This window comes from Phaseolus vulgaris, chromosome 2 (assembly GCF_051622355.1).
Source record: "Phaseolus vulgaris cultivar YP4 chromosome 2, ASM5162235v1, whole genome shotgun sequence".
Lineage (NCBI taxonomy): Eukaryota > Viridiplantae > Streptophyta > Magnoliopsida > Fabales > Fabaceae > Phaseolus > Phaseolus vulgaris.
This window is the reverse complement of record NC_143499.1, coordinates 37,851,759-37,878,194: the sequence shown is the minus strand read 5'-3', so window position 1 is coordinate 37,878,194 and position 26,436 is coordinate 37,851,759. Positions and strand designations below refer to the sequence as shown.

General features: G+C 30.8%; 1 protein-coding gene across 1 annotated transcript; it reads left to right on the top strand.

The window, feature by feature from the left end:
- Nucleotides 1-867: 867 nt before the first annotated feature.
- Nucleotides 868-5,874, top strand: LOC137811825 (beta-xylosidase/alpha-L-arabinofuranosidase 2). The gene is made up of 7 exons (XM_068613678.2): nt 868-1,444; nt 2,260-2,547; nt 2,670-2,839; nt 3,219-3,316; nt 3,603-3,953; nt 4,445-4,855; nt 5,136-5,874. The coding sequence occupies exons 1-7, from the start codon at nt 1,013-1,015 to the stop codon at nt 5,705-5,707; spliced, it is 2,322 nt and encodes a 773-aa protein (XP_068469779.2). The 5' UTR covers nt 868-1,012; the 3' UTR covers nt 5,708-5,874.
- Nucleotides 5,875-26,436: the final 20,562 nt, after the last annotated feature.

Genomic DNA, 26,436 nt, shown 5'->3' with positions numbered 1-26,436 from the left:
AGGTAAAAAAATATGAATTTTACTCTGAAATAGTTGATTTCCATTCTGAAATTTTATCTATGAATACGACTTATCATTTTCGTAAAAAACAAAATTTTACCTAAAACTGTAATTTCTTAAAAAATTCACTTACTTTAGTGGAAAAAAAAAACCTAAACCCTTTAATTTGAATGAAAATGTAAAAGTCTCACAGGTTGGAATTGGGATATGTGTTCTCTCATGAACTGCAGAAAATCACAAGATTCATTTTCTCTGATCACAATTGGGTGACCCAGAGAGAAGCTGTTTCCAAGAGAAACTTTTTTCTGTTCTCACTTTTGGCAATGTGACCTACACTTTTAAGGGATCAACTCTTACCAATGTCTACACTGTGATCATCAACTAGTATAATATAAGATCACTCCACCTCATTCATTTAATTAAATTAAACCAATCATTTTTGTTTAAACTCTGAGTACCGAGTTACATTAAATATTGAAAAGGAATTTTTTTTTGTTTATAATAATTTTGTATAATCCAAAGAAGATTGACATCCACAAATGACACACATGTGCTGCAGCTTCATGCCAAAAAAAACTATGATCACTTTTTCCATCCTTAACAAAAAGTTATTTGCTCTAATGTGCTTGGTTTTATTAAGATTAAAGTGAGGAATACAGGGTGGAGATTCGGTGGGATTTCCCATGTTATTATGTAGAGTGCAAGTTGAGCTTCCAAACAAAGAACACCCCTACCTCTGAAACATAGAAAAAGGTTTATCACGGACTGGTTTAAGCTCCATGTCTTGCTGAGCAGATTCCTTCCTTCATTGCTTTTGTCTCTCTGCCAAAAAGCAACCCCATTTAATAGGCCACTCCTTCCACATCACGGGCCACTAAAATACAACAACATTTTTAGAATAACATGCATGCATGATTCATGTATATGATATGATATACTAGGCACAATAATATATCTAACCACATTCATTCATAGCAGCATAGATTGTTAAAGTAAAACACCCTCTTTCTCCATGGCCATAACAATGGCCTGTGCTGGAAACAAAGTCTATGTTTTTCTGTGTTTCTTTGTGACAACGTTGTTGTTGAATTGTGGTGGTGTTTGGGGGCAGACATCTGCTATCTTTGCCTGTGATGTTGAGAAGAACCCTGCTTTGGGGGGGTATGCGTTCTGTGACAAGTCTTTGGGGGTGGAAGAGAGGGTGGCAGACCTTGTGGGGAGGTTGACATTGCAAGAGAAAATAGGGAACTTGGTGAATGCTGCAGTGGATGTGAGTAGGCTTGGGATTCCCAAGTATGAATGGTGGTCAGAAGCACTTCATGGAGTGTCCAACGTTGGTCCAGGGACACGCTTCTCCAATGTGGTTCCTGGTGCAACCAGTTTTCCCGTGCCTATTCTCACCGCAGCTTCTTTCAACACTTCCTTGTTTGAAACCATTGGAAGGGTGAGGCTTCTCTTGCTACTTTTCTCTTGTAGCTTTCCCTTCTTCACTGCTTGGCGAATGCTGTTGATTTGAGGTTTGAGTTAGAAGTTCTTTCTTTCTCTGAGTGTTTGGTTGATATTGATTCAATGAAGCCAGAATAGAAAAGTAACATCCAATGTTTTCAAACACCTAAATAACACAATCCCTATTTTCTGATTACCTCATATCACTTATCATGTTTACTTTTTTTTTTCTCTTTTATCTTTTTCACTAGGTGTCAAATAACATTTTCAATGTCCAAAATCACTTTAGAAAACAAATAAGGACAAAAGTTATATGCTTTTCATTAAATTGTGTTATTCTCCTATTGAATTGGATTTGTCAAAAAGCACTTTAAAGAATTACATCTTTGTCTAATAAAAAACAAATTAGTCTGGTGGCCATTTTTTTCTCTTACACAATGAGGTTGAAACTATTGATTATTGGTTAAGATCAGAAGGTGGGATAGTTAAGGACGTAGTTGTTTAATGCTTCTGGCTGGAAATAATTAGGATACAAGTTTTTGTGACTGAATAACAACAAAATCAAAAGAAAATGCAGGTGAGTTCTTAGCAGGAATTTGCAGAATTCTGATGTTCTGAAACGAAATTATATAAAAGATAGTACTTTAAAGTAAATGATTACCGGTTGCAAAATTTTAAACTGAAACATACATGCAATTTTCAGATGTTGCATTTAAATTGAACTAAAATGTAGAGTTTATGATATTTGAAAATAGCAAGCACTGTAGTACAGAAAAGGGTCTCAACTATGAAGTATATGGCTATTTGTTGCAGGCGGTTTCAACGGAAGCCAGAGCAATGCACAATGTAGGGTTGGCCGGTTTGACATATTGGTCACCAAACATAAACATATTCAGAGATCCAAGATGGGGAAGAGGCCTGGAAACACCAGGGGAAGACCCTGTGCTCGCTAGCAAATATGCAGCAGGGTATGTCAAAGGTCTTCAACAAACTGATGGTGGGGACCCAAACAGGCTCAAGGTTGCTGCTTGTTGCAAACATTATACAGCCTATGATGTTGATAACTGGAAAGGAATTCAGCGTTACACCTTCAATGCTGTGGTAACAATAATCTACCATTGATCTAAAACTCGTGCACAAGTTCTTAAGGATGGATTGGATGGGAATGCACAGAATCATTCATTTTCATGTTTTTTTTATGTTTTGCTTGTTGATTTTTTTAGGTGACAAAGCAAGATATGGAGGACACATTCCAACCACCATTCAAGAGCTGCGTGATTGATGGCAATGTGGCCAGTGTGATGTGTTCCTACAACAAGGTTAATGGAAAGCCAACTTGTGCAGACCCTGACCTCCTTAAGGGTGTTATCCGGAGCGAATGGAAACTAAATGGGTACTTTTCAGTCTTTCAAAATCTTAGTGTCTTACCCTCTTGCTCCAAATTTATTTTCACTTCTGAAATATTTGTAGTCTTAAATTATTTATCACTTTGAATATTAACAAATTATTGATTAAATTTTCCAATAGTACCCAGAAGAGATACATGTACCAGTAGATGATGTATCATTGTAACTGTAGAGTCTAATTCATATGATATTTTAGTTTGATAATTTTATGTTATCATGGAAATGGTATATAATCATTTTGTTTTCTTGTGAGGAGTACTTCACCTTAAACCACAAATGAAATGAGCCAGAGGAAGTGTATAATGATATTTATTTACCATCGTTATTTGTTGTCTTTAGAATAATATGAATATTTGGCTGGTGCAGATATATAGTTTCTGACTGTGACTCGGTAGAAGTGCTTTACAAAGATCAGCATTACACCAAGACACCTGAAGAAGCAGCAGCCAAATCCATTCTGGCTGGTAAAAAGACTACATAATCACGCATCATTGTAACATGTTGAAATTACCAATTAATTGTGATATCATTACTGGAAAATGACTTGGATTTGGGATTCATTTAAATTGTATTTACAAATACTATTATTAACTACGTGTTACATTCTTGAATCATGTAAGTTTTTCATGTTATTGTGTTTTTACTAGACCTATGACTCGGTGGTAGTGTGAAATTCTTGAGTGTCTTCTTGCAATTTACATAAGAAATTCTTTTACTTATCTTTGTTAAACACAAATTTTGATTTGGCAGGGTTGGATTTGAACTGTGGAAGGTTTCTTGGCCAATATACGGAAGGTGCTGTGAAGCAAGGGCTTATAGGTGAAGCATCCATTAATAATGCTGTCTCGAACAACTTTGCCACGTTGATGCGTCTAGGATTCTTTGATGGTAATCCAAGCAAGCAACCTTATGGAAATCTAGGTCCAAAAGATGTCTGCACTCCAGCAAACCGGGAACTTTCCCGTGAAGCTGCAAGGCAAGGGATTGTGTTGCTTAAAAACAGTCCAGGATCATTGCCTCTCAATGCCAAAGCCATTAAATCATTGGCAGTTATTGGACCCAATGCTAATGCTACTAGGGTCATGATTGGAAACTATGAAGGTATCAAAATTTCTACCTCTTATCATTTCTACCACTCAGCCATAAACATATAAACTTGGGAAACAGGCTAAATTTAGTCACTTATCTAGTATTTCTCTGTTGAATCATACTTATACACAAGTAAATTCTCAATTTGCCGTACTTGTTACAAGTGGAGGAAAACTGAAAGCGTGTTGTTCTCTAAAATGAGTTCACCTTACTGACCTAAGTTAGTTGGAATCCACTTTGGTTTTGGAGAGATTGTTATTACATTACATCACTTCGGTTCTTGAATAACATTTTTTTAGGTGAAAATGATCTAAGTTAATGTTTATTGAAACCAAATTGATGTTATTATATGATTATTGTTCCATAATACTTTTTGAGACTAAACTTTACTCGCTTAATAGCTGTAGGCAAATGGATTACATTGTTTGATGTCATAAGTTCAACACTTGCTATCTCCCCTTTCAGCTTAAGATCACAGTTAACAAGTACCTAAAATTTTGCAGGCATCCCATGTAAGTATATATCACCCTTGCAAGGCCTAACAGCCTTAGTTCCTACAAGCTATGCTGCTGGCTGTCTTGATGTACGGTGCCCGAATCCAGTACTAGATGATGCCAAAAAGATTGCAGCCTCTGCAGATGCCACAGTGATTGTAGTGGGTGCAAGTTTAGCAATAGAGGCAGAAAGTCTAGACAGAGTCAACATTCTTCTTCCAGGACAGCAGCAACTTCTAGTTACTGAAGTAGCAAAGGCATCCAAGGGACCTGTGATTCTTGTCATAATGTCTGGAGGAGGCATGGATGTGTCCTTTGCTAAAACCAACAATAAAATCACAAGCATCTTATGGGTTGGCTACCCCGGAGAAGCTGGTGGAGCTGCCATAGCTGATGTGATCTTTGGGTTTCATAATCCAAGTAAGTCACTCATAGGCTTTATCCTTAAGGACTTAGAGGAGAAGAAGAAAGAAATTTAAATACATTGACTTTCTTCATAAGATAAATTAACTTATACTCTTTAGCTATTAGAGATGCTTAATACACTTCAATTTCTTTTCTTTTTTTTCCTTTAAGTTGGTTAGACAAGTTTATTCAAAAGAGTCCTAGTGTTTCATTCATACAGTCTCTTCTTATAGCACTCAATTTTCATTCCAATGATGACACAAGTTTGACAGTCATGGATGCTTGTCTGTTTCAGGTGGTAGACTACCTATGACATGGTATCCACAATCATATGTAGACAAAGTTCCAATGACCAACATGAACATGAGGCCAGATCCTGCCACAGGTTATCCTGGTAGAACATACAGATTCTATAAAGGGGAAACCGTTTTCTCATTTGGAGATGGATTAAGCTACTCTAGTATTGTGCATAAGTTAATTAAAGCTCCTCAAATGGTGTCTGTTCCCCTAGCTGAGGATCATGTGTGCCGTTCCTCGGAATGCAAGTCACTTGTTATTGATGGTGAACTTTGTCAAAACTTGGTCATTGATATTAACCTTAAGGTCAAGAACAAGGGGAATCTGAGCAGTGGTCATACGGTGTTTTTGTTCTCTACTCCCCCTGCAGTGCACAATGCACCTCAGAAGCACTTGCTGGGTTTTGAGAAAGTTCACTTGATAGGAAAATCAGAAGCACTGGTTAGGTTCAAAGTAGATGTTTGTAAAGATTTGAGTATAGTTGATGAACTTGGCAACAGAAAAGTTGCCTTAGGACAGCATCTGCTTCATGTGGGGAATTTGAAGCATCCTTTGAGTGTGATGATTTGAAACAAACCTTCAAATCACTCAGTCTTTTTTTTCCTCCCTGGTTTCCTTTTGAAAAATAAATTAAAGGGGACCAAAAATAAGTTTGAGGTAATTGTAACAAATTCTCTTATTTCTTCTTGTTCAAATATAAAAAAAAAAAAAACTGAAATGTTTTGAAGGCACTATAATATTTATTAGTATTACAATATCTTTACACTATTTAAGTTAAACCATCTTTCATAAGATCTTCAATCACTAGGCTCAAGCATGGATTCCATTTCTTGATGTTTTATAAATCACATAATATGAGTTTCTCCTCTTTATTTTGTCAGCCTCATGGACCACCTTGATTCCCCTGTTCTAGATCTAGAAGGAGATTTACCTTCTTCCAAAGGCTTGACTCCTAACAATCATGATTCAACATATTGCTAAGCTTTAAATTAGTTTTGTTTTCAGAAAAAATTGAATGGCAAAAAATCATTACTTTTAATTCTGGTTTTGAATGATGTTTATAGCATATTATCAGGAAACAAATGAATTTCTATGTAGTGATATTGTACTATCCATTTGAAAATGCAGTAAAATAAACATATTCTTTGTTGACAAATTGGTAATTGAGGAAGAGGAGATGAACGTGGAGGTCGTAGTTTCCATTATAAAGAAGGTTGTGGTTGTGGAAATAACAATGAAAAGACAAGACAAATGAACCAGCAAAACTAGCATGTACGAGGCTGCAATCGTGGAAAATGTGGTTGTTCAAATCGTTCAAATGTTAAATGTTACAACTCTAGAAAATATGGACATTACTCAGAGGATTATTATGTTATGTTGAGAGAAAAAAAGAACAGAAGAAAACGTCAATTTAATCAAGAAAGATGAGACAAAAGATGAAGGGATTTGCATGATGGTCAATGAAGGCATCACTCTGGCTAGTGACATGGTATAATATCTAGACATTTGTGTTAGTAGAGCATAAACACATTTATATATATATATATATATATATAAGAGATAGAAGATTGACATGTGTTTTTTGGAGACTCACCGAAAGTTTTAGCCAAAGGCTGGGGAAATATGTTTTTCTCAAAATGACAGAAAAAAAATGTGCTATGGAGGACATTTATTTTGTAGCTAACTTGAAAAGTAATATTCTTAGTATGAGACAATAATTGAGAAAGGATGTTCAATTTTCATGAAGACCAAATGTTGCATTTGAAGGACAAATGGTTGAGTGCTCAAACACATAGAGATGACATTATGTTTAAATTAGACTTAAAGAATATGCAAGAGAGGTGTTACAAGTCAACATGGAGGACGAAAGCATGGTTATGGAATTTACTGTTTGGGCACCTACATTACGACAAACTAAAGGAGTTAGGAAAGAAGAAAATTGTCCATGGGTTACCGAACATGGACTACGTCAAGAAATTTTGTGAACATTGTGTACATGGTAAGCTAGCAATGACAAATTTTCAAAAGAAGACATGCAAGGAGATCTCTCAAGTTGGTTCATTCCAACATATGTGACTCAATCACTCCCAAGACTTTTAGTGAGAAGAAGAATTTCATTATTTTCATTGATGATTATACAAGATTTTTTGAAGGAAATTTCAGAAGTATTTGAGGTGTTCAAAAAATTCAAGGTGATGGTCGAGAAGACAACCAATTTATACATCAAGACTTTACGGTATGACAGAGGTAAAGAATGCATGTCAATCACTTTCACAAACTATTATGAGGAACAAGGTATCAAAATATCCTTGACAACACCATATTCACCTTAGCAAAATGGTGTCTCAAAAAGAAAAAAATCAAATGATACTTGATATAGTTCAATAAATGTTGAAGAGAAAAAGCATGTTGAAGGAATTTTGGGCGATGCAATGTGTTGTGTATGTGAAAAGTTGATGTCTGCATACAAAATTGGAAAGTTAAACACCACAAGAAGTCTGGAGTAGTCATAAACCAAGTTTATTGATTACATAATAATTTTGAAAAACATATGTACAAGAAAAATAAGAGAATTATTTATATAAAATTAATGTATAGTTCTTATTAATGTGTTGTGTATGTGAAAAATCGATGTCCGCTTACAAATTGGAAAACTAAATACCACAAGAAGTCTTGAGTAGTCATAAACCAAGTTTATTGATTATATGATAATTCTGAAAAACATATGTAGTGACATGAAAAATTATTTATATAAAATTAGTGTATAGTTTTTATTAATATTTTTATAATTTCATATTTTTGCCTAAGTTCGTTGGATTGTGATTGTATACATGTGATTTATAACATAAAATATTTTGGGTGATTTCACTTAGGCCAACTAGTGATAAGTCACAACTTATATGAAAGGAGGTGAAGGACTTTAATGATTTGTTTAGAGGAGGGTGGAGTTGGAAAGGGGAGGAAATAAGGAGAATGTGAGGTTATTTAAATGTAGAGAAAGTGAGTGAATTTAAGTGAAAAGTGATATGGAAGTTTATAGTGGATTGGATTAATGTGATGGAAAAAAATTGTAAAAAATGTAATATAATAAAGATTACTGGCATGTTATTGAGTTACTTTTTTAATAATGTGTGTAAATTGTATTTGAATAGTGATTATTTATTCTTGCTTTATTATTTATTTATTTATTTTATTAGATTTGATCCGGTTAATAACATGAAGTTTGGATGAAAAAGTCATATGGTCACAGTTTTAAAAGTTTGGAAAATAATTGAATTTTTATTAATAATACAACTAAATAAATAAATAATGACATTAAAAAGATAATTAAACCTAAAAATATAGATTTAGATATTAATTTTATTTGACTGATAATAAATATAAATTCTAAAAGGAAATTTGTAGAATTATTAATACCTATATATATATCTTTCAAAATCATTTGCGTTGGTTACATAGTTAGATAAACATTTGACTCTTAAAGAGTAAAGAGTAATCATACTAATTTTTTAAACTAATAAAATTAAAAGTATATTCCTATAATATCAAATAAATCTCTAAACTTAATTACAAAACTTAATCATAAAAAATATTATTATTATTATAATTATTAAGTTATCTAACTTTTTTAATTTTAAAATAAAATAATTAATAAATTGTACTTTCAAAGTTTTCTTAATTTTTTAATTTTTAAAAATTAATGTAACATATTATACATTAAGTATGATTTTCAGTCATTTTATACTATATACACAATTACTTTTGTGATAGTTTTTCCTTTCTGTCACCATTTAGTCTTTTTGAATTTGCCAATATAACTTCCATTGAGGTCTTAATATTTGCTTTTCAAAAAAATAAGGAGCCCATTTATATTCTGAAGCGAAGTATCATAATTATATATATATATATATATATATATATATATATATATTGTATTCATTATGAAATTACCATTAATTTATAATATAGTTTTTTACTTGTATTTAGTAGTTTCCTTATAAATATTAAACAACGTTTTGATCAAAATTTATGGATGCATGTTAGCAAAATACACTATTAACTCTTCGGTTATTCCTTGATAAGTTTTTTTTTTATATAATTTTAGTTTAGGTTTGGATGGAAATTATTATTAATGGACACAATTTCGGTCTATTAAAAAAAGTATTTATGTAATATATTAAAAAAAATTACATTTTTTATTTTAAAATAAACAATTTAGTAATATGTATTGAATGTTGTAAAATATTTATATTAGTGTAATATTTTTATAATATTGTAATTATTAAAAAAAATCCTATTAAAAAAATTCGTAACAATTTTTAGAATTGTCTTTTATTGAAGAAAAAAAACGTTACTTTTCTATTGAAAAATGTAACTAAAAATATTTAGAAACATTTTTTAAATTTATGTTTCTTTTAAAAGAACGTCACTAAACACTTCTATTATTAATATGTAAAAAAATTATTAAAAATCATTAGTAATGAATGTATACTTGATCTTTAATAAATAGTTATAAAATTGTATATTATTTTTTATGTATAAGTTATATTTTTTAATATTACTAGGAGTGTGTATTTTTTAAGCGTTATACCTAATCTTTTAATAGTATGTATTTACTGTGTGCAGTGTCAAGCTATTAAGTCTTATTACTAAATTCATTTATCTAGTAGTGATCACTCGAAAACACCATTAAAATTAAGTAAACTTATAAAATTCCATAAAAGCAGAGTTTACTTAATATAATTTTTTAATTAAAATACTAATAAATAAATAATTTAATATTTTAACTTCATAATAAAAAAATAGTAAACTATTATATCTCAATACAACCAACATTACACTCAAAAATTGAAGAAACAATAAAAGGGGTTGAATTGTGACTTTTGGACTTTTATGTTATGAACCCTCCTTTACACATTCTAATATTAGGATGCAAAATACATATTTAAATAACAAAAGTTCATACAAAATAATTACTATTTTATTATCTTTTAAAAAAAATTCAAACACATTACAAATTTTCATAAAACAACCAAGCTTGTTATTCAACAACTGACTACATAATTTTAATTCATATTATAAATCTTCAACTAAATTCTATTACTACATTTACTTTTTAATTATTAACTCATATTAGTTACTATTTTATTATAAACAAATTAAATTAGTGAAACACGTTATTAAATTATTTGTTAAATGAATAAGCTCATTACTAGTAAATTATACAGATTATTACTTTTAAACAACTCCATTATTTTTTTTTTATAAAAGTTTTCATGTTAGGCATCACTATGCAACTTGATATCTCAGCTAGGCTGACACCTCAAATAACAACAATCATCTGCCATCACATGAAAAAAAGTATTATTAAAAAAAAGAAAAAGAAAGAAAATACAAAAATATGGGGGACTAGACCAAAACCCACATGTTAACAAAAACGATACATAGGTAGACTATACCTATTCATAAAGAATTCTAAGAACAGACTATTATACCAATGAAATGATTCTCTATGAATGAACCCTAAATTAGCCAACTTATCAGCACATGCATTTCCCTCACGAAAAATATGAGTAACCCTAAACATGATTGTCCTACAAAAATTAAGACAAGTATTCCATCGATTACAAAGCATCCACGGAACATTAGTCCTAATAGTAAACACAACACAAACCAATACAAAATCACATTCAAGCCAAGCATTAGTAAGTCCCATCTTTTGAACATTAGTAAACAACTCCACTATTTTTTAATTCTCATCATTATGTTTTTCACTGTCAATACATTATAATAAAACTAATACACAAACGTCGTCATATCCATACACAACTCATTTAAATTATTTTTACAGTAAAATTATCATATCTCTTTTATTAGTATAATTTTTAAAAAATATAATTTAAATCATTAATTAAGTCAAATCAAAATCGCGCTCAATAAATATAACTTCTTTAATTTTTTTTTACAATCAAAGTTATTTTTATCCTAATAAATTCTTTATTATTTTCTTATATCAAAATTATTTTTATCCTCAATAAATTTTTTATTATTTTTTTATTGTCAATTATTTCAAATATGTCTATTTCGTAAATTTAGTACAAAATTACATCATTCCTATGAAGAAAACCTCAACAAATCTTAATGAAATCCTTAAAAAGTCTTGTTAATTAATAAATTTCAGCACACTTTGATGATGTAATGAAACACTTCAACTTTTAAAAATATAGGAGTAAAAATGCTTCTCAATGAAGAAAAAATAGAATTAAAATGAACCTAGAACTTCCTTTTTCAAAGATAGTGACAAATACGTGTAGTTATATAAAATTTGGTTTACACTATAATAAGTATATACTTTATGCTGATAGTAGTGGTATACGATTAATGAATGTTGGAAGACCTAGAATTGCAGAAACCTCCACCACAAGGTGGAGCTTCCTATAGTAATGCAAATAAAATAATAACCTTAAACCTAGCTACTTCACCTTCTTTAATTAAAATCAATCACCAACTTGTTTTCTCTAGTGTTTATTAAAAACGATTTTTTCGATCAAATTTTGGTGCCAATGATCCCATTCAGTGCAACTATTCATTAAATTACTACTACTTTGCTATTATTTGTTGGCACACAAAATTACTTTGACTTTCAAATGTTTGTTGTTTAAAATAATAGCAAGAAAACAACAGGAATCTGAAAAATAAGTGTGTTTAGGAAAATGAAAATGTTTTGAACTAAATAAACTCTGATTAAACTATTAAAAAATTATTTGTATTATAATCCAACTATTTCACACTTACTTTTAGTGAGATGGCAAGAAATAAGAATGGATAGCTATATGAGATTCTTGACTTCATTTTATAAAATAAAGTATATATTAATTGAAATAAAATTGAATAAAAATTAATTTTAATAAAAACATAATTAGTTAATATATAAATTAAATTAGATATTATTTTAAAAATTAAAAAAATTATTAATATATAAAATAGTTTATATTATTAATACATATAATTTATAAATTAATACTTAATTAGTTATCAAAGTTTTAACTACTAATTATTTAGATTTTAGAGTTGATAGCTAAAATTTTGATAGCAAAATAGATATTAGTTTATAAACTGTTTATTAATAATAAAAATTTAATTTAGATATTAATAATTTTTTAATTTTTAAAATAGTATTTAATTTAGTTAATATAATAATTAATTTTTTTTCTACAATTAATTTATATTTAATTATTTTTTATAGTGAATTAAATTAAAAATGTAAAAAGGTACGATTGACTTGTGTGATTTAAATTTGTAATAGAATGATAACAAAGAAAATGTATATAATTTGATAAATGTATATAAGAAAAGGGTTTGCTTGCTTCTAATGAAATCTTGTGATCTAATAATGTGATAAAAATTTCACTTCAAACTTGTGAGTGTTGGTTCGAGAATGTTGAGAAAAATAAGGACTCGTGTGATATTCGAAGAGACAATTAGACTTTTATAATTTTCTGTTGTTTAGTTTTATTAGAATCCAAAAAGTTTGGTAAATAATATAAGAACAAGGTTTGCTTTTAGTTGACGCCAAAGGGCAACCTAACGTATTGACATCATTTGCTGACGGTTAACCTAAAATTATTCTCTGCAATGCTCTATTACTTTATTTAACATGGCTATATTATGAATTAAACATATTATTTAATTTATTTTCTAGGTTTAATTAATTTTAAATAGTTTACCATTTTAGATATTTTTATCTAAGTATCTATTGAAAATTCTACATTTTTTTAAGGCTAGTTTGATTTAGTCATTAATAATATGATATTTTATAAGAAAGTTGTATATAAGAAGAAGGTAAGAAAAATGTATATTTCTTATGTTCTTGTGTGTTTACACCATTCCATGTATATGAAATATATACAAGTGTATGGAAACTTTATCTCTAAATTACAAGTTAATTATGTGATGATCCACTAATCATGAGATTTTATCATTATTAAATTAATTACGTATAATTACATATAATTACGTATAATTGCATATAATTGCGTATAACTTGATAATCAGTATTTCCTTAATATGTTTATTTTGTATTTAGTCATTAACATGTTGTCACATGTTAAGAATAATAATGTTTTTTTTAACGTAAAGCAATGTTGTTTTTAGGTGGTCAGGATACAATCACAACATGTTTTTATTTTTACAACTCAAAACAATAAGGTTTTTTAGGTACATGGATGTGAATGAAAATGGTTATGGGAGGACGTTCACTTAAAGATAGCGGAGGATGTTCAACTACAAGAGTTAATACTCATGTGTTGTAAAGGTTTTGTGTTGAAGGTGACGAATTTGATGCAATTGTGATATGTTGGGCTTATACTCACAAACAACCTCAATGTGTGAAGATAATGACTCCATAAGATAAATGTATTGAAGCTTTCACTTTAGGTGTGGTCTTTCTTGGTATTGTCTTTATTGTTTGTCTTTTTATGGTGAGTATTATGTGTTTCATCATAAAGAGATTAAAATAGTCTTCTTTTAACCTTATGTTTTTTTGTTTTTTTAGAGTTCAAAGAAATGAGTTTGATCCTAGAACTTTACCATGCGGAGGAGACACTAATGTATAGAGTTTGTCAAATATATTGAGAGATTATCACAACGAACAATATAGTCCGAGACAGGTGGTTTTACTTCAAGTTAGTATGTCTAATGAAAGAAAACATAGAATGTAAAAGTGAATCTATGATGTAGTGGTTGGCTAAAAAATGTAAGTTAGAGTTATAAGTTTAGTGAGTTATCTAGTTTTACTAGCACAAATGTTAGGTAAAAGTGTTTATTATTAATTGCTAATGTGAATCATGAAGAAGTTGAACAATGTGGAATCTTTTTCAATAAAGACATAAAAAGGAGTTTTATTTAAAGATATTAAAGAGGAAAAAGATGATGAGTTTATTAATGTTAAGTTGGAAAAAAAGGGAATATATATTGGTTGAATATACATGTGACATTAGTGATGGTTATGTTAGTGAAAAATTATAGAGTGTGGAATCAACGTATGAAAACATTGAAAACATATATTTAAGGTTTAAGAGAGAAGAATTCAACAAATAATTTCAATTAAAGCTTGGGATAAATTTTGTATTCACAAAGGCCATAGTAGAACATAAACTTCTAAATGGTGAAGATATAAAGTTGAAACTTAATGACAAAAGAAGTTAATGTTAAGTGCAAACAAGGTGGTTGTAAAGATTTTGTATTGTAATAGAGTGGATAGGAGTTTCATTTATAGGATTAAGGCATGCAAACCAAACACTCATGTGGCTGAGTGTTTTAAAACAAAAATGCATGGTTTAAATGGGTGATCAAAATTGCAATTGATCATATAAAAGCTAACAATGAGGTTAAGGTGATCTAGATAATGGATAGGTCAAATATAAGTATGAGGTCATAATAAGTATTTGTTATATGGAAGGCCAAAAGTTGTTCAATTTGGCTCATGATTAACTGGTTAAAACGACTAGTTTGATGAACTATAAAACTGTGATTACCCTTCTTATTTGAAAAAAACACAACAAGTGATTAAGAAAAGATTTTGTGAAAGTTTGGATTCAAGAAAGCAAGATTGTCTTGGGTTGTGCTTTGGTTAAAGAGTAGATTAGGAGCAACTGTGATTTCCTGTAATCAGGTGTAATCTGTTCCATATTCTCTTGTAATTGTTCTTTAGTTTGAATTCTTGTAAATTGTGTAACTGTAAGGTCAGAGGGTTGTTCTGACTGTGTGTGTGAAGTCAAAGAGAGTGTGTGTTCTTGAGTGATCAAGATCACTTCTTTGAGGTTGTGGTGCGTTGTAATCTGTTGTTGGTTACTTAGTGAATACCCAATGGTTTTCTGGGGACTGGATGTAGCTCTGGTAAGGAGTGAACTAGTATAATTGTTTGTGTGATCTTTTCTCTCTCTCTCACTCATTTAAAATCTGTTTGACTTGAGATTTCATCTCTGCTGCCATAAACAATCGGTTAAATCGTATTTTCAACCGATTGTTTTTCTGATAACAGTTTTAACATATTTGTTTTCTTGATTGATTTGATTCTTTGACCTGTAAATCAACATCAATCTTCATTCTTAGCCAGTATTTGCGAAAACTTTACTTAAACAATTCACCCCCTCCTCTTGTTAATGTCACTAATTCTTACATCTCATTCATGCATACATGTTTTATGTCAATGATTAGTTCAAATTATAAAAGAGTTTATTACAAACGAAAAATATAGGTTTTGTTTATGATACTTATACCAAAAAAATTTCAAAAAAAAAATGGTAAAGACACTCAACTCAACGATATTATGATAAAAATTATCAAGGCCACCTATTACGATAAAAATTATCAAGGCCACCTATTACGAGGATGTTCAACAGAAGATGTTAACATTAAAGAAAATTAATGAGACAATATTCAATTGATTAATGGTTATGGAAATGTGTAGTTAGGATAAGTATGTCTTCCCATATAAACCTAAATGTGATATTCTCATAGATAACTTGAGTTAGGCCTTTCATAGGTAAACCATTTATAACAATGTTTAAGTGAAAAAAGTTTTACAACATAGGTTTGTGACTCATAAACAAAAGTGCATGAAATACAGGAGTGACATAATGCCTCAACCTACGAAAAGGCTATTAGAGAGATTGAATGCAATGGGCATTGGGTATAATTCATTATGAACATGGAACAAAAACAAAGTGTTCTTGTAACTTTTAACGACTTGCATGCAATGATAATAATTCATTAGGTTAGTTTTAATCAAATTTAAAATCTAAATAATTGGTAGTTAAAATTTTGATAGCTGATTAGATATAATAAAAACTAATTTAAAAACTAATTTTTTTTTTAATTTCTAAAATAATCTCTAATTTAGTTACTACAACAACTAATTATTTTTTATCTCTAAAATTGGTTTCTATTCATGATTTTTTTTTATAGTCCTTCCACTAATACTAATGATGCAGGCATTGAACTAATTTTAATTATATGTGAAAATATAACTAATTTAATTATATCTTAATACTGCAATTTAAAGAAAATTATAAATAAAGAAAGTAAAATATCGAACTTTAATTTAATATTAATTTGGAAGGAGGGTTGAGTCAATTCTTGGTGAAATTACATTTTTCAAACATTTTATGAAAGGTTTTTATTAATTTAATTGTAAAAACAAAATTTTCCATTGAATAAATTAAGTTTACATTAGAAAAGTTAAAACAATGTGATGCTTTATTAAAATATTTATAAATATATCTGTCAATAAAGTTACATAACTATTATTTATCTAACATTTTTATACATAATTATTAAGTTGATCATATAAAAATATTTAAATAGTTTATTAAAAAGTTAATTCAAACAAAAGATTAAGAAAAGGTGTGATGTCCTGATTCTATTTAAAATTAGAAGAGGCTTACAGTATAAGATATAAGGTGTTCGATAATAAGTCTTGGAATAAATCCAAACCAAGAAATAAGTAAAATATTAAAATATGATACATTAATGTAAAATATTACTTATCTCGATAACTCTATAGCCCCCCGCTAGGTTCAAAAATATATTATTTTATATAATTATATGAAAAAAATAAATCAATATTGTAGTAAATTAAAATTATTTCATTGAATTTTGTTTATAATTGCTATTTTCGTATTCCTGTTTTTAACTTGTAGATTATCTTATGTTTTTTTAATATATTTTTAGTTCATGAGTCAAATCTTTCATAGAAAGCATGGAGATAAAAATAAAATATATTTGAATTATATATAAAAAGATTATAAAATAATTAAAGTAAATTAAAATATGATATATAATTAAAGAATGTTGTTGTAAGAACATAGATAGATTAAGTGTTGCGAGGGCATCAGAGCTACACATGGGAGTGTCCGCAAAGTACAAAGTACAAACAAACACTAAACTACTATATATCTCATCATCATGACGTCATATTGTATTTTCATGAGGTTGCTCCGACGGATCAACGCGTGCAAATCACAATAACTTATTATTATAAAAATTGAAAACAATAATAATAATAGTTGATAGTGGGGCCCGCGGGTGAGGGTGTGGCGTCACCAGCGGATCTCCTTAGAGACTGCCCCATGTCTGTCGCATTGAATTATTGATACCTGCATCAGCCAATCCCCGGACTCCACGTGTCGAAAGCCTTAGATTTTGACACCCGAAGTGGGCCCACCCGCAGCGATGGATGGTAGCGCTGTTTGGCGCGTAGCAGAGAGTGTGGACCCTCCGTGCGTTTAGAAGCCGCACACGCACACGCATCCCTCACGCTCGAGACGCAGCGTGCACCGCAATGCGTTGAAACGTTTGAAGGTTCAGTTAGGAGGCGGTGTGGCCGTCGATTCAGATCAAAGTTGACATGGAAGCGCCACGTGGCAAGGCTGTGCAAACAAATTTTAGTTGGACGGATCGGATTGTAGGGGCGCTGTTTTGTTGGATGCAGCGAACTGGCGATGAAACTTAGTTAGTATTATTGTCGTTCGTTGGTGGCGTGGCTAGCTCCTCCTTTGGCTTAGCTTCGCTTATGCAAAATAATTGTTAGGATAATGTCATCCAATAATTGTTAATAAAACTATTCTTAATTGTTACAGCATTTTCAAATTATCAATTATTTTCAATTTAATTTTATATTATAAACATATTTTTAATGTTTAAATAATGCTAAGAAATTGTGTATATGACCAAGGATTGTTTTAGTTAGGATTAATTGTATAATGCATTGTTTTAGCCTTAGTCTTGTATGGGCTTAATTGAACATATATAATGAGTTTAATTAAACATAATTATTACTAAAAGTATAAGTGAATTCAATTTGGTAACTCCTTCCGTATTTTTTTTAGTAAAGTGACATTTATTTTTTACTTTCTTTAGTTTTAAAAAAAATATATAATTTGAAATTTTAATTTTATTCAATATAATATATTTAGAGAAAATAAAGAAAATAAGTGTCTTTTCATTAAAAAAATAAGTGGAATGAGTATTATTTATTCAAAACATAAGAGATGTCCATATTTATTTAAAAATTATTGGAAATATATGAATATCATTTTGATTAGAAAAATATAACGGAGGTGAATATCTAATTAAAACTACAGGGCATGCAAATGTCATTTAACATAACCTTAAGGGTACGTGCAAATTTTTAAATTTTTTATCTAGCATTTCTATTGTATTTAGACCATCAAATAATCCTTTATTACTTTGTTCTCTTTTTTTTATATAAAATAAGAATTAAAAAAATAAAATAAAAAATAAAAATAGAAAGTATGAACCGAGTGTTTTGTATTGGTTGTATTTGACTTTATAAATATTTGTTGTTAATATTTATTCTTAGGATTGATATTGCTACATCGGTAGATTGTTACACAAGCGATGAATCATCATTGTATGCATCACTTAAGATCGTGCAAACGTTATTATGAAAGTTGGAGCGATACATGTGTTTAAGTGAGAGAGAGACAAAGACAATTCTTTCTCTTTTAAAGGCAAGGTCCCTTAAATGTTGAAGTGATAGTGGTGCATGGTATTATAGAAAATGTGAAACTATGCAACTAATGTTAAAGCCATAATCAAGTAATAAAACAATTTGATTAGTAGTCATTAAACTTTTTGGGTGATATAGTAAGTAATGTCACTCAAACTTGCAATGACACTCAAGTAATGGTCACTCAAATGTTGGATGGACATGTGAACAAGAAAAAAATAAAACTAATTCTTATATAGAGTTGTACCACTTAAGTGATGTGAGGTCACTTAAGCGATAAAGTCTATCTCAATTTAGGAAAACAAGACTTGAGTGAGATGAATTCTCTTAAGCGAAAGAGGATGTTGATGATGAGTATGTGATGTTGTATATATGTGTGTGTGATTAATGTGTTGAAATGCATGTGCAATATGATTATTAACGATGATGATGATGATGATGAGATGCATGCATGTTATAATATACATTGTGTATATTTTATGTGATATATGTATGGTATATCACCTTTTTATTGTTGTGTGTCTTATCCCTTGTAGGTGTATGTGTGATCTTTTATGGGTGTGTTTCTCTTTTTGGGTATGTTGATCTTTATGGATGTGTGGTGAAAGTATTTTGGATCATCAATGCTAGTAGTATTAAGTACAAAATTCATTAAAGAACTTATATATTATATGTTTCATTAATGATTTGATCACATAAATAAAAATATTAAGAGATGAAATACTGAAACTAGTTTGTATATCAAGTTGTTACAAAGTAAGTGTACAAATTATACTCACATAGAAAGTTGAGGATAATTTTTCCAATATAATTATGATGTGTCAAATATTAGTATGGTAGGCTATACTTAATAAAATATGCATTAATCATCACAAATTACAATGTTTAATTAATGATTAGAAAGGTTTTTTTAAAAATAATTACATTGCTATTTTGTATGTGAACATGTCTTAAAGAATCTAATATAAATAACTATTTATATGTATTTATATAATGTTTTATGATGATTTTAAAATAATCAATTCAATTTTGTATAATTGTATATGTGTAAATTTTTATTATTTATACAATAACAAAGGATAATGTAGACAGCAGTGAAATACTACCCATAAATAGATATTTTAATTTTTTACAATAGTTTGATGATATGTACATGTATTTATATAACTAGCTTTGGAAATTGAAAGTTGAGTGACTTATATATTAGTTATAAAGTGATAATATTAATGATAAAGTGATAGTATGCACACACAATGATAACAAATGAATGTATGTGTATAGTTATTTATATCCAACTACTATACCTAGGTTAGATGAGACATTGAAAAAAGGCTATATGTTTTTGCTCCCATGTAAATTGAAACATATTAAATGTCTCCCAAGAAAAGTTTTGTATTATTTTTGTCTTTCTAAAATTTAAAGATTTTTTTTAGGGTCATTGTTAACGTGATATAAGAAAAATAAAAATAAAAAGATTTCAAGAGGTGATTTTTATAATAAAAGTGGTTTTAATTATAAAAATTTCAAAACACATATAATTTTTCAAGAACTTTACAATGTAAACATATTTTACTTAATTAAAATAATATTTAATTATAAAAAATAATTTTATTTTATTTTAAATTATAATTATAATTATTATTTTGAAAAAAATATATAATATATAAATTCATGGATCGATTTGATATACAAGGTTATTTAAACTTTGGAATAAATTACTTGAATTAAAATTGATCTGATTTATTGTAGATTTCCTGGATGGAAGAATCAAATTTAACATATTTTTTTAGCAGTTGTGACAAAAATGACAGAAAAAACTAATAAAAAACAAGGAGAAAAAAGAGGGAATTTTTTTAATTATAATAATGGTTAAAAGTTGGCAATTATTTCTTTGTTTAATTAAGGTTGTGAAAAATGAATGATTATTTTGGAGTGAGTTAGACAAAAAATAAATGCATATTGAGATGATTTGGTTTGCGGATTTTATGTAATTCATTTGTTTTGAATTTATGTTATTTTTCAGTATAATGTTAAAATTAATTTTAGATATATTCTTTTAAATATAAATATTTTGATTGACAAAAATTAGCTGAAAATTTGAATGTAAATTATTTTTTACAGTACCTAATTTTACCTCTTCACCACTTTTGTCAAAATGATACATCTTATCTTACTCAATTATTTGCATAATCTCAAGCCTATCATTCCCTTCCATAGATAGAACGTGTGTGGTCTTTATTAATTCATCTCATATTACTCATATTGAGTCATTTTTCTTCACTGTATGTGACAAGTAGGTGACAAAACTCATGAAAATATTATTTCACTCCCATCCGGGAATATCAAACTATGTTAACATACTTCATAGTCATTATTTGTTCGATCTTTGATTTTTTTTTTTGAATAATAAACAAGTAACTACATACTTTACATTATCTTCCTTCGTACCATGTCACCAAATAAACTTTATGAAATCTTGATATCCTTGGATCATACTTAGATGTCATTGAACTTGCTTTTTTAACTCTTAGATGACTTGTTTGCTTCAATTTATCATCCTCTTGATAGTAAAAACGCATGCGAAAACAACACACACAATCACGAATCAACTGCAGAAAATAAACCACACAAGATTTAACGTGGTTCGGTCGCCAACTGCAACCTACATCTACACGAGCAACTATTAGATTTTATTTCTTTCGTGTTGCGTACCAAATTACAAGCACAATGATGTCTTTAAATAGAGATAATAAAGGGACACAATGATTAAGTCCACTCACTAAAACATGGTGTTTACTCAGCCCAACCCAATTGGTCCTGGCTTCATACCCAACAATCTCCCACTTGAAGTCACGGAACAATGTTCACATGCGCTTTAACTGTGTACATGGTGTCTTGTCAGCCCAACCCAATTGGTCTTGACTTCATACCCAACAATCTTCCACTTGAAGTCACGGAACAATGTTCACCTGCGCTTCAACTGTGTACATGTACTTCTGTAATCTGTCGACGAAACTCAATGTTCCACCACTAGTTGCCACCAGCCTTCTTAATCATTTTGAAGACTTCGTTAAAACTCCCCTGAGTTTTAACACGTCAGTCACTGACCCGTTCTCTGTTTCTACCGACTCCCACTTACAGGAATTGTCGGATCCTGAAACAACCTGAGAACAAACACTCTCCATATACCCGTTCTCTGTTCCTACTGACTCCCACTTACAGGAACTGCCAGATCCTGGAACAACCTGAGAAAAAACACTCTTCATATTCCCGTTCTCTATTCCTACTGACTCCCACTTACAGGAACTGCCAGATCCTGGAACAACCTGAGAACAAACACTTTCCATATTCAACAAGAAATTTTCTGGAGAAGTTTCAACCGCTGGAATACTGGTTCTCCTAACCCACTGTCGTCTAAGAACTTTAGCTGAAGCACGACCCGTGCTCCCACTGCCACAAGTACCTCTGACTGGTCTACCTAAACCTTTCCATGCTCGTTCATCCTGAATTTGACCTGTGGCTCTGAGTTTCTCTCTTGTAAAGACAACCCTCTTCTGCCCACGAGATTCTGTGAACCGAACTTTGTTTATCTTCTGACCTGGGATGGTCACTCCCTCAGACGGTAATCCGACCATATACAACGAACCTTTCTTTCTTCCGCAGGCCATGACAAGATTTCCCTTGACAACCTTCCATTGTTGATTTCCGAACTTCACTTCATGTCCCTGTTCATCCAACTGCCTAACAGAAATCACACTTTTCGTTAAGCTTGGAACAACTCTGACATTCTTCAAAGTCCAAAAGCCAACTGGTGTCTTCAACACTATGTCACCCATGCCCGTTACCTTAAGAGTTCTATTGTCCGCTAGTCTTACCTTTCTAAAGTCCCCAATAACTAGATTCTGCAATGCTTCACTGTTGTGGGTAGCATGAAATGAAGCACCAGAATCCATGACCCAGGAATCCACACCACTCTCCGCGCAACAGACTAAGAGGTCCTCGTCCGCGGAATCTTCTGCAATGCTGACTTGTTTATCATTTGGGCATTGATTCCTGAAATGCCCCACCTCCTTGCAGTTCCAACATGTTACACTTGAGCAATCCCAAGTCTTTGACTGACTCCTTCCTTTGTTCTTGCTCCCACTATCTCTGATATTTCTCTTACCTCTCATGACATATAGCGATTCACTAGATAATTCCCTAGAACTCCTTCTTCGGACATCCTCGCCAAGAATGAGATCACGAATCTTCTCAAAAGTGAATCCATCGGATCCCGCTGAACTGGTAACTGCTGTAACCGTTCCGGACCAACTGTCAGGCAAAGACGATAGCAGTAGTAAAGCTTGAACTTCATCATCGAACTTAATGCCCACTGACATAAGTCTGGCTAAGATCGAATTCGTTTTATTGATGTGCTTAGTAACTGAATTGTCTTCCTTCATCCTTGTGTTTACCAATTCTCTAATCAGAAACACCTTGTTTGCAGCAGATGGCTTCTCGTACATGTTAGACAATGCTTCCATGATACCTTTCGCTGTCTTCTCCTTCAAAATGTTGAACACAACATTCTTACTCAAAGAGAGTCGGATAACGGACATAGCTTTCCGATCCAAACCTGCCCACTCTGCATTAGACATCTTTTCTAGCTTGTCATCCAAAGCCACGTCCAAATCTTTTTGAACTAGCAAATTCTCAATTTGCATTTTCCACCAACTGAAATCTATACCATCGAATTTTTCAATTCGGAACCTCCCTTCTTCTGTCATCTCAAATGACTATACGAGATACTCGGTACAACTGATTTAAGATCTTGGCAATCTTTTTTTTTTTAAATCAAGAACACAAAAATTGCACCACCCAAAATCACTCACCAACAGACCTGGTCGCAGTCCCCACTGCCATAGCCGCTGTTGTGAGGCAGATCTGGGAGCCTCCTCCTTGCACCGCTGTGAAACCCTAAGCCTTGGGACGCTGCTGCAACCCCTGCAAAACCCTAGCTTTGGGATGCTGCTGCCGCCTCTGCGAAACCCTAGCTTTGGAACACTACTGCAGTCGCAATTTTCACGTCTCGTCGATTAATTTCTGCTGATCGGATCTCTAGTGTGTGAACGAACCAAAGCTCTTGATACCAGTTGATAGTAAAAACGCACGCGAAAACAACACACACAATCACGAATCAACTGCAGAAAATAAACCACACAAGATTTAACGTGGTTCGGTCGCCAACTGCAACCTACATCCACACGAGCAACTATTAGATTTTATTTCTTTCGTGTTGCGTACCAAATTACAAGCACAATGACGTCTTTAAATAGAGATAATAAAGGGACACAATGATTAAGTCCACTCACTAAAACATGGTGTCTACTCAGCCCAACCCAATTGGTCCTGACTTCATACCCAACACCTCTGACACGCATATTTTGTTTTTAAATTTCAAGATACCATTCACCTCATAGAGAAATCTTTACTTTCATCATAATTTAATAATTTTAGAATATTCTTCAAATTGAATTTCACCAATTTCGTTACTCTCACTTTTTTTTATAGAAACTCATTAGTTATAACAAATGTACTACAACTTCCAAATTTAAATTGTTGAAACTTTCATTGAACTCCAACCATATATATAATTATGTATCCTTGTGACTTTAACCATCTGCATCAACATTTTCTTTCCCAGGATAGTTCTTCCACTAAAATTAATAATCTTTCAAAACTCTATCCATCTTCTCCAAAATGAATTATGCATCGTTCATTATTCGGTCTACCACAATTCAAATTCCATGATGTACTCTCATTATTTGTGGAAAAGGAACCACACATATAACAGAAACAACTTTATTTTACTTAGTCACGTCCAATGTTTGTAACATTATCCCAAGTCTTTGATACTCCACTTCAGCCTTTTATAGGTCAGACAAAAAAGGATCTCTGGAGCCACTTCCTCTTTATGTTGAACCATAAAAAAAACTTCTTCAAATATTATCTTAGTTATGCGTGATGCACATTAAATCATTTTTATAACTTTTATACTAGGCTATGTTCTCTAACTTGTTATTTGTTATGAGTCAAATTTTGAGAACTATGATGATTAAAACATCTTCGATCAAGCAAAAATCTAATGTAGATAAATGAAGAAGACTTTTAAGTTTCTTTATGGATGATCATGATTTTTTTAGAGTTACGTCATTCCTTGGTTTTAGGAGAACAATCATATCTAAGAAGATGACTCCAAAGATCATAGGTTCTTACTAGATTCTCAAGGGAATAGGTTATACTGCTCATAAAATTGTTTATCTCTTTCGTTAACATTCATTATGTCTTTCGTGTATCATAACTAAGGAAATATATATAATTGGTCATAATCATATTCTAATGTCTAATTTAGTTAAATAAAAGGTCTCTCTTTTAAAGTGAACTTAGTTAAAAAATTTGGATTCTCAAGTAAGGTAACTTCATGGTAGAAATATCGACATAGTAAAAGTATTGGGAAATCTCATATGATGTGATTCCACTTGAAAAATAAAAGAGAATATAAGATAATTATATCCTAATTTTTCTTGGTAAGCTAATTTTCGAAGACAATTTTTTTTGAAGGTGGGGATAATGTAACAACGTAAACAAGCAGAAGAAAAGAAACAGAGCAAAAAAAGAAACCCCCCATTCCTTCACGTACCTTACTTTCTCTTTCTCCCAACTTCTCTTCTCTCTTCAAATTCTCCCCCATAACTCATCTATTTCAAAATCTGATCACACCCTGCAGTAGTTGAGAAGTCAGGCTACATTTCTACTCGATCAAATTTTCAAACAAAATAAGTTCATTTTTACCCTAAAGATCCCTTATTCTTTGTTTTTCTTTATGATTTAGTCATCAATCTTAGTGGGAGCAGTTGAGAAAAGTGTTTCTCTCAACTTGATTAAGCTCATACTAAATTGTTTTTGGTAATATTTAGATAACTTGCTATAGGTTCCTAAATTTTTGAGTGGTTCTTTGTTTGAGGTAGAATTTCCATCAATGTAATTTCAGGTAAGGGAAGCTAACTTTAATTTTTAATAAAATCCTAGGCTAAAAGATCTGGATGTGGAGGGGACGTTGTCCCATTACTCATTTTCTCTTGCAGGGATGTTATTTGATAAAATTGTTTGATTTTATGTTGTGTGTGTTGAAGCTGGAGGAAGCTTCTTCCCGACCAAGGCTTGATATGTGTTTGATGAAGAAAATGGCTTGAGTGCTTTGAAGATTGTAATAGGTTTTTAGATTCATTTGTAATTAGGCTTGTAGTTGTGTATGATTGCCTTTTGCTGTATAACCTATCCTAGATGCCTAACCAAGTCTAGATCAAGCACATGATGTGGTTAAATGGTTTTTGAAAAGCTTTTTAAAATGATTTTAAAAGTTTTAAATCAGTACACAAATAAATCTGTTTTATGGATAAAGAATCTGTTTATTTCTTCTCTGTTAAAAGGCTTTTCTAAAAGTCTGTTAGGGCAGCACATGCAAAGCTTAGGTCGTTATTTCAGTTAAAGCTGAGCTGGCCTATTTGCTCTCATTTAATCTGTTTCACTGTGAAAGAATCGGTTTGCCCTTTTGGTCAGTTAAAAGGTTTTTCACAAGTTAGTTAGGGCACCAAAGGTACAATTCAGACAGTTATTTCAGTTAGCTGAGTTGGCGGTTTTCACAAAAATAAATCTGTTAAGTTCAAAAATGAATCTGTTGTTTTCATAACTGTTTTTCTATATAAAGAAAAGTGTCTCTCACATG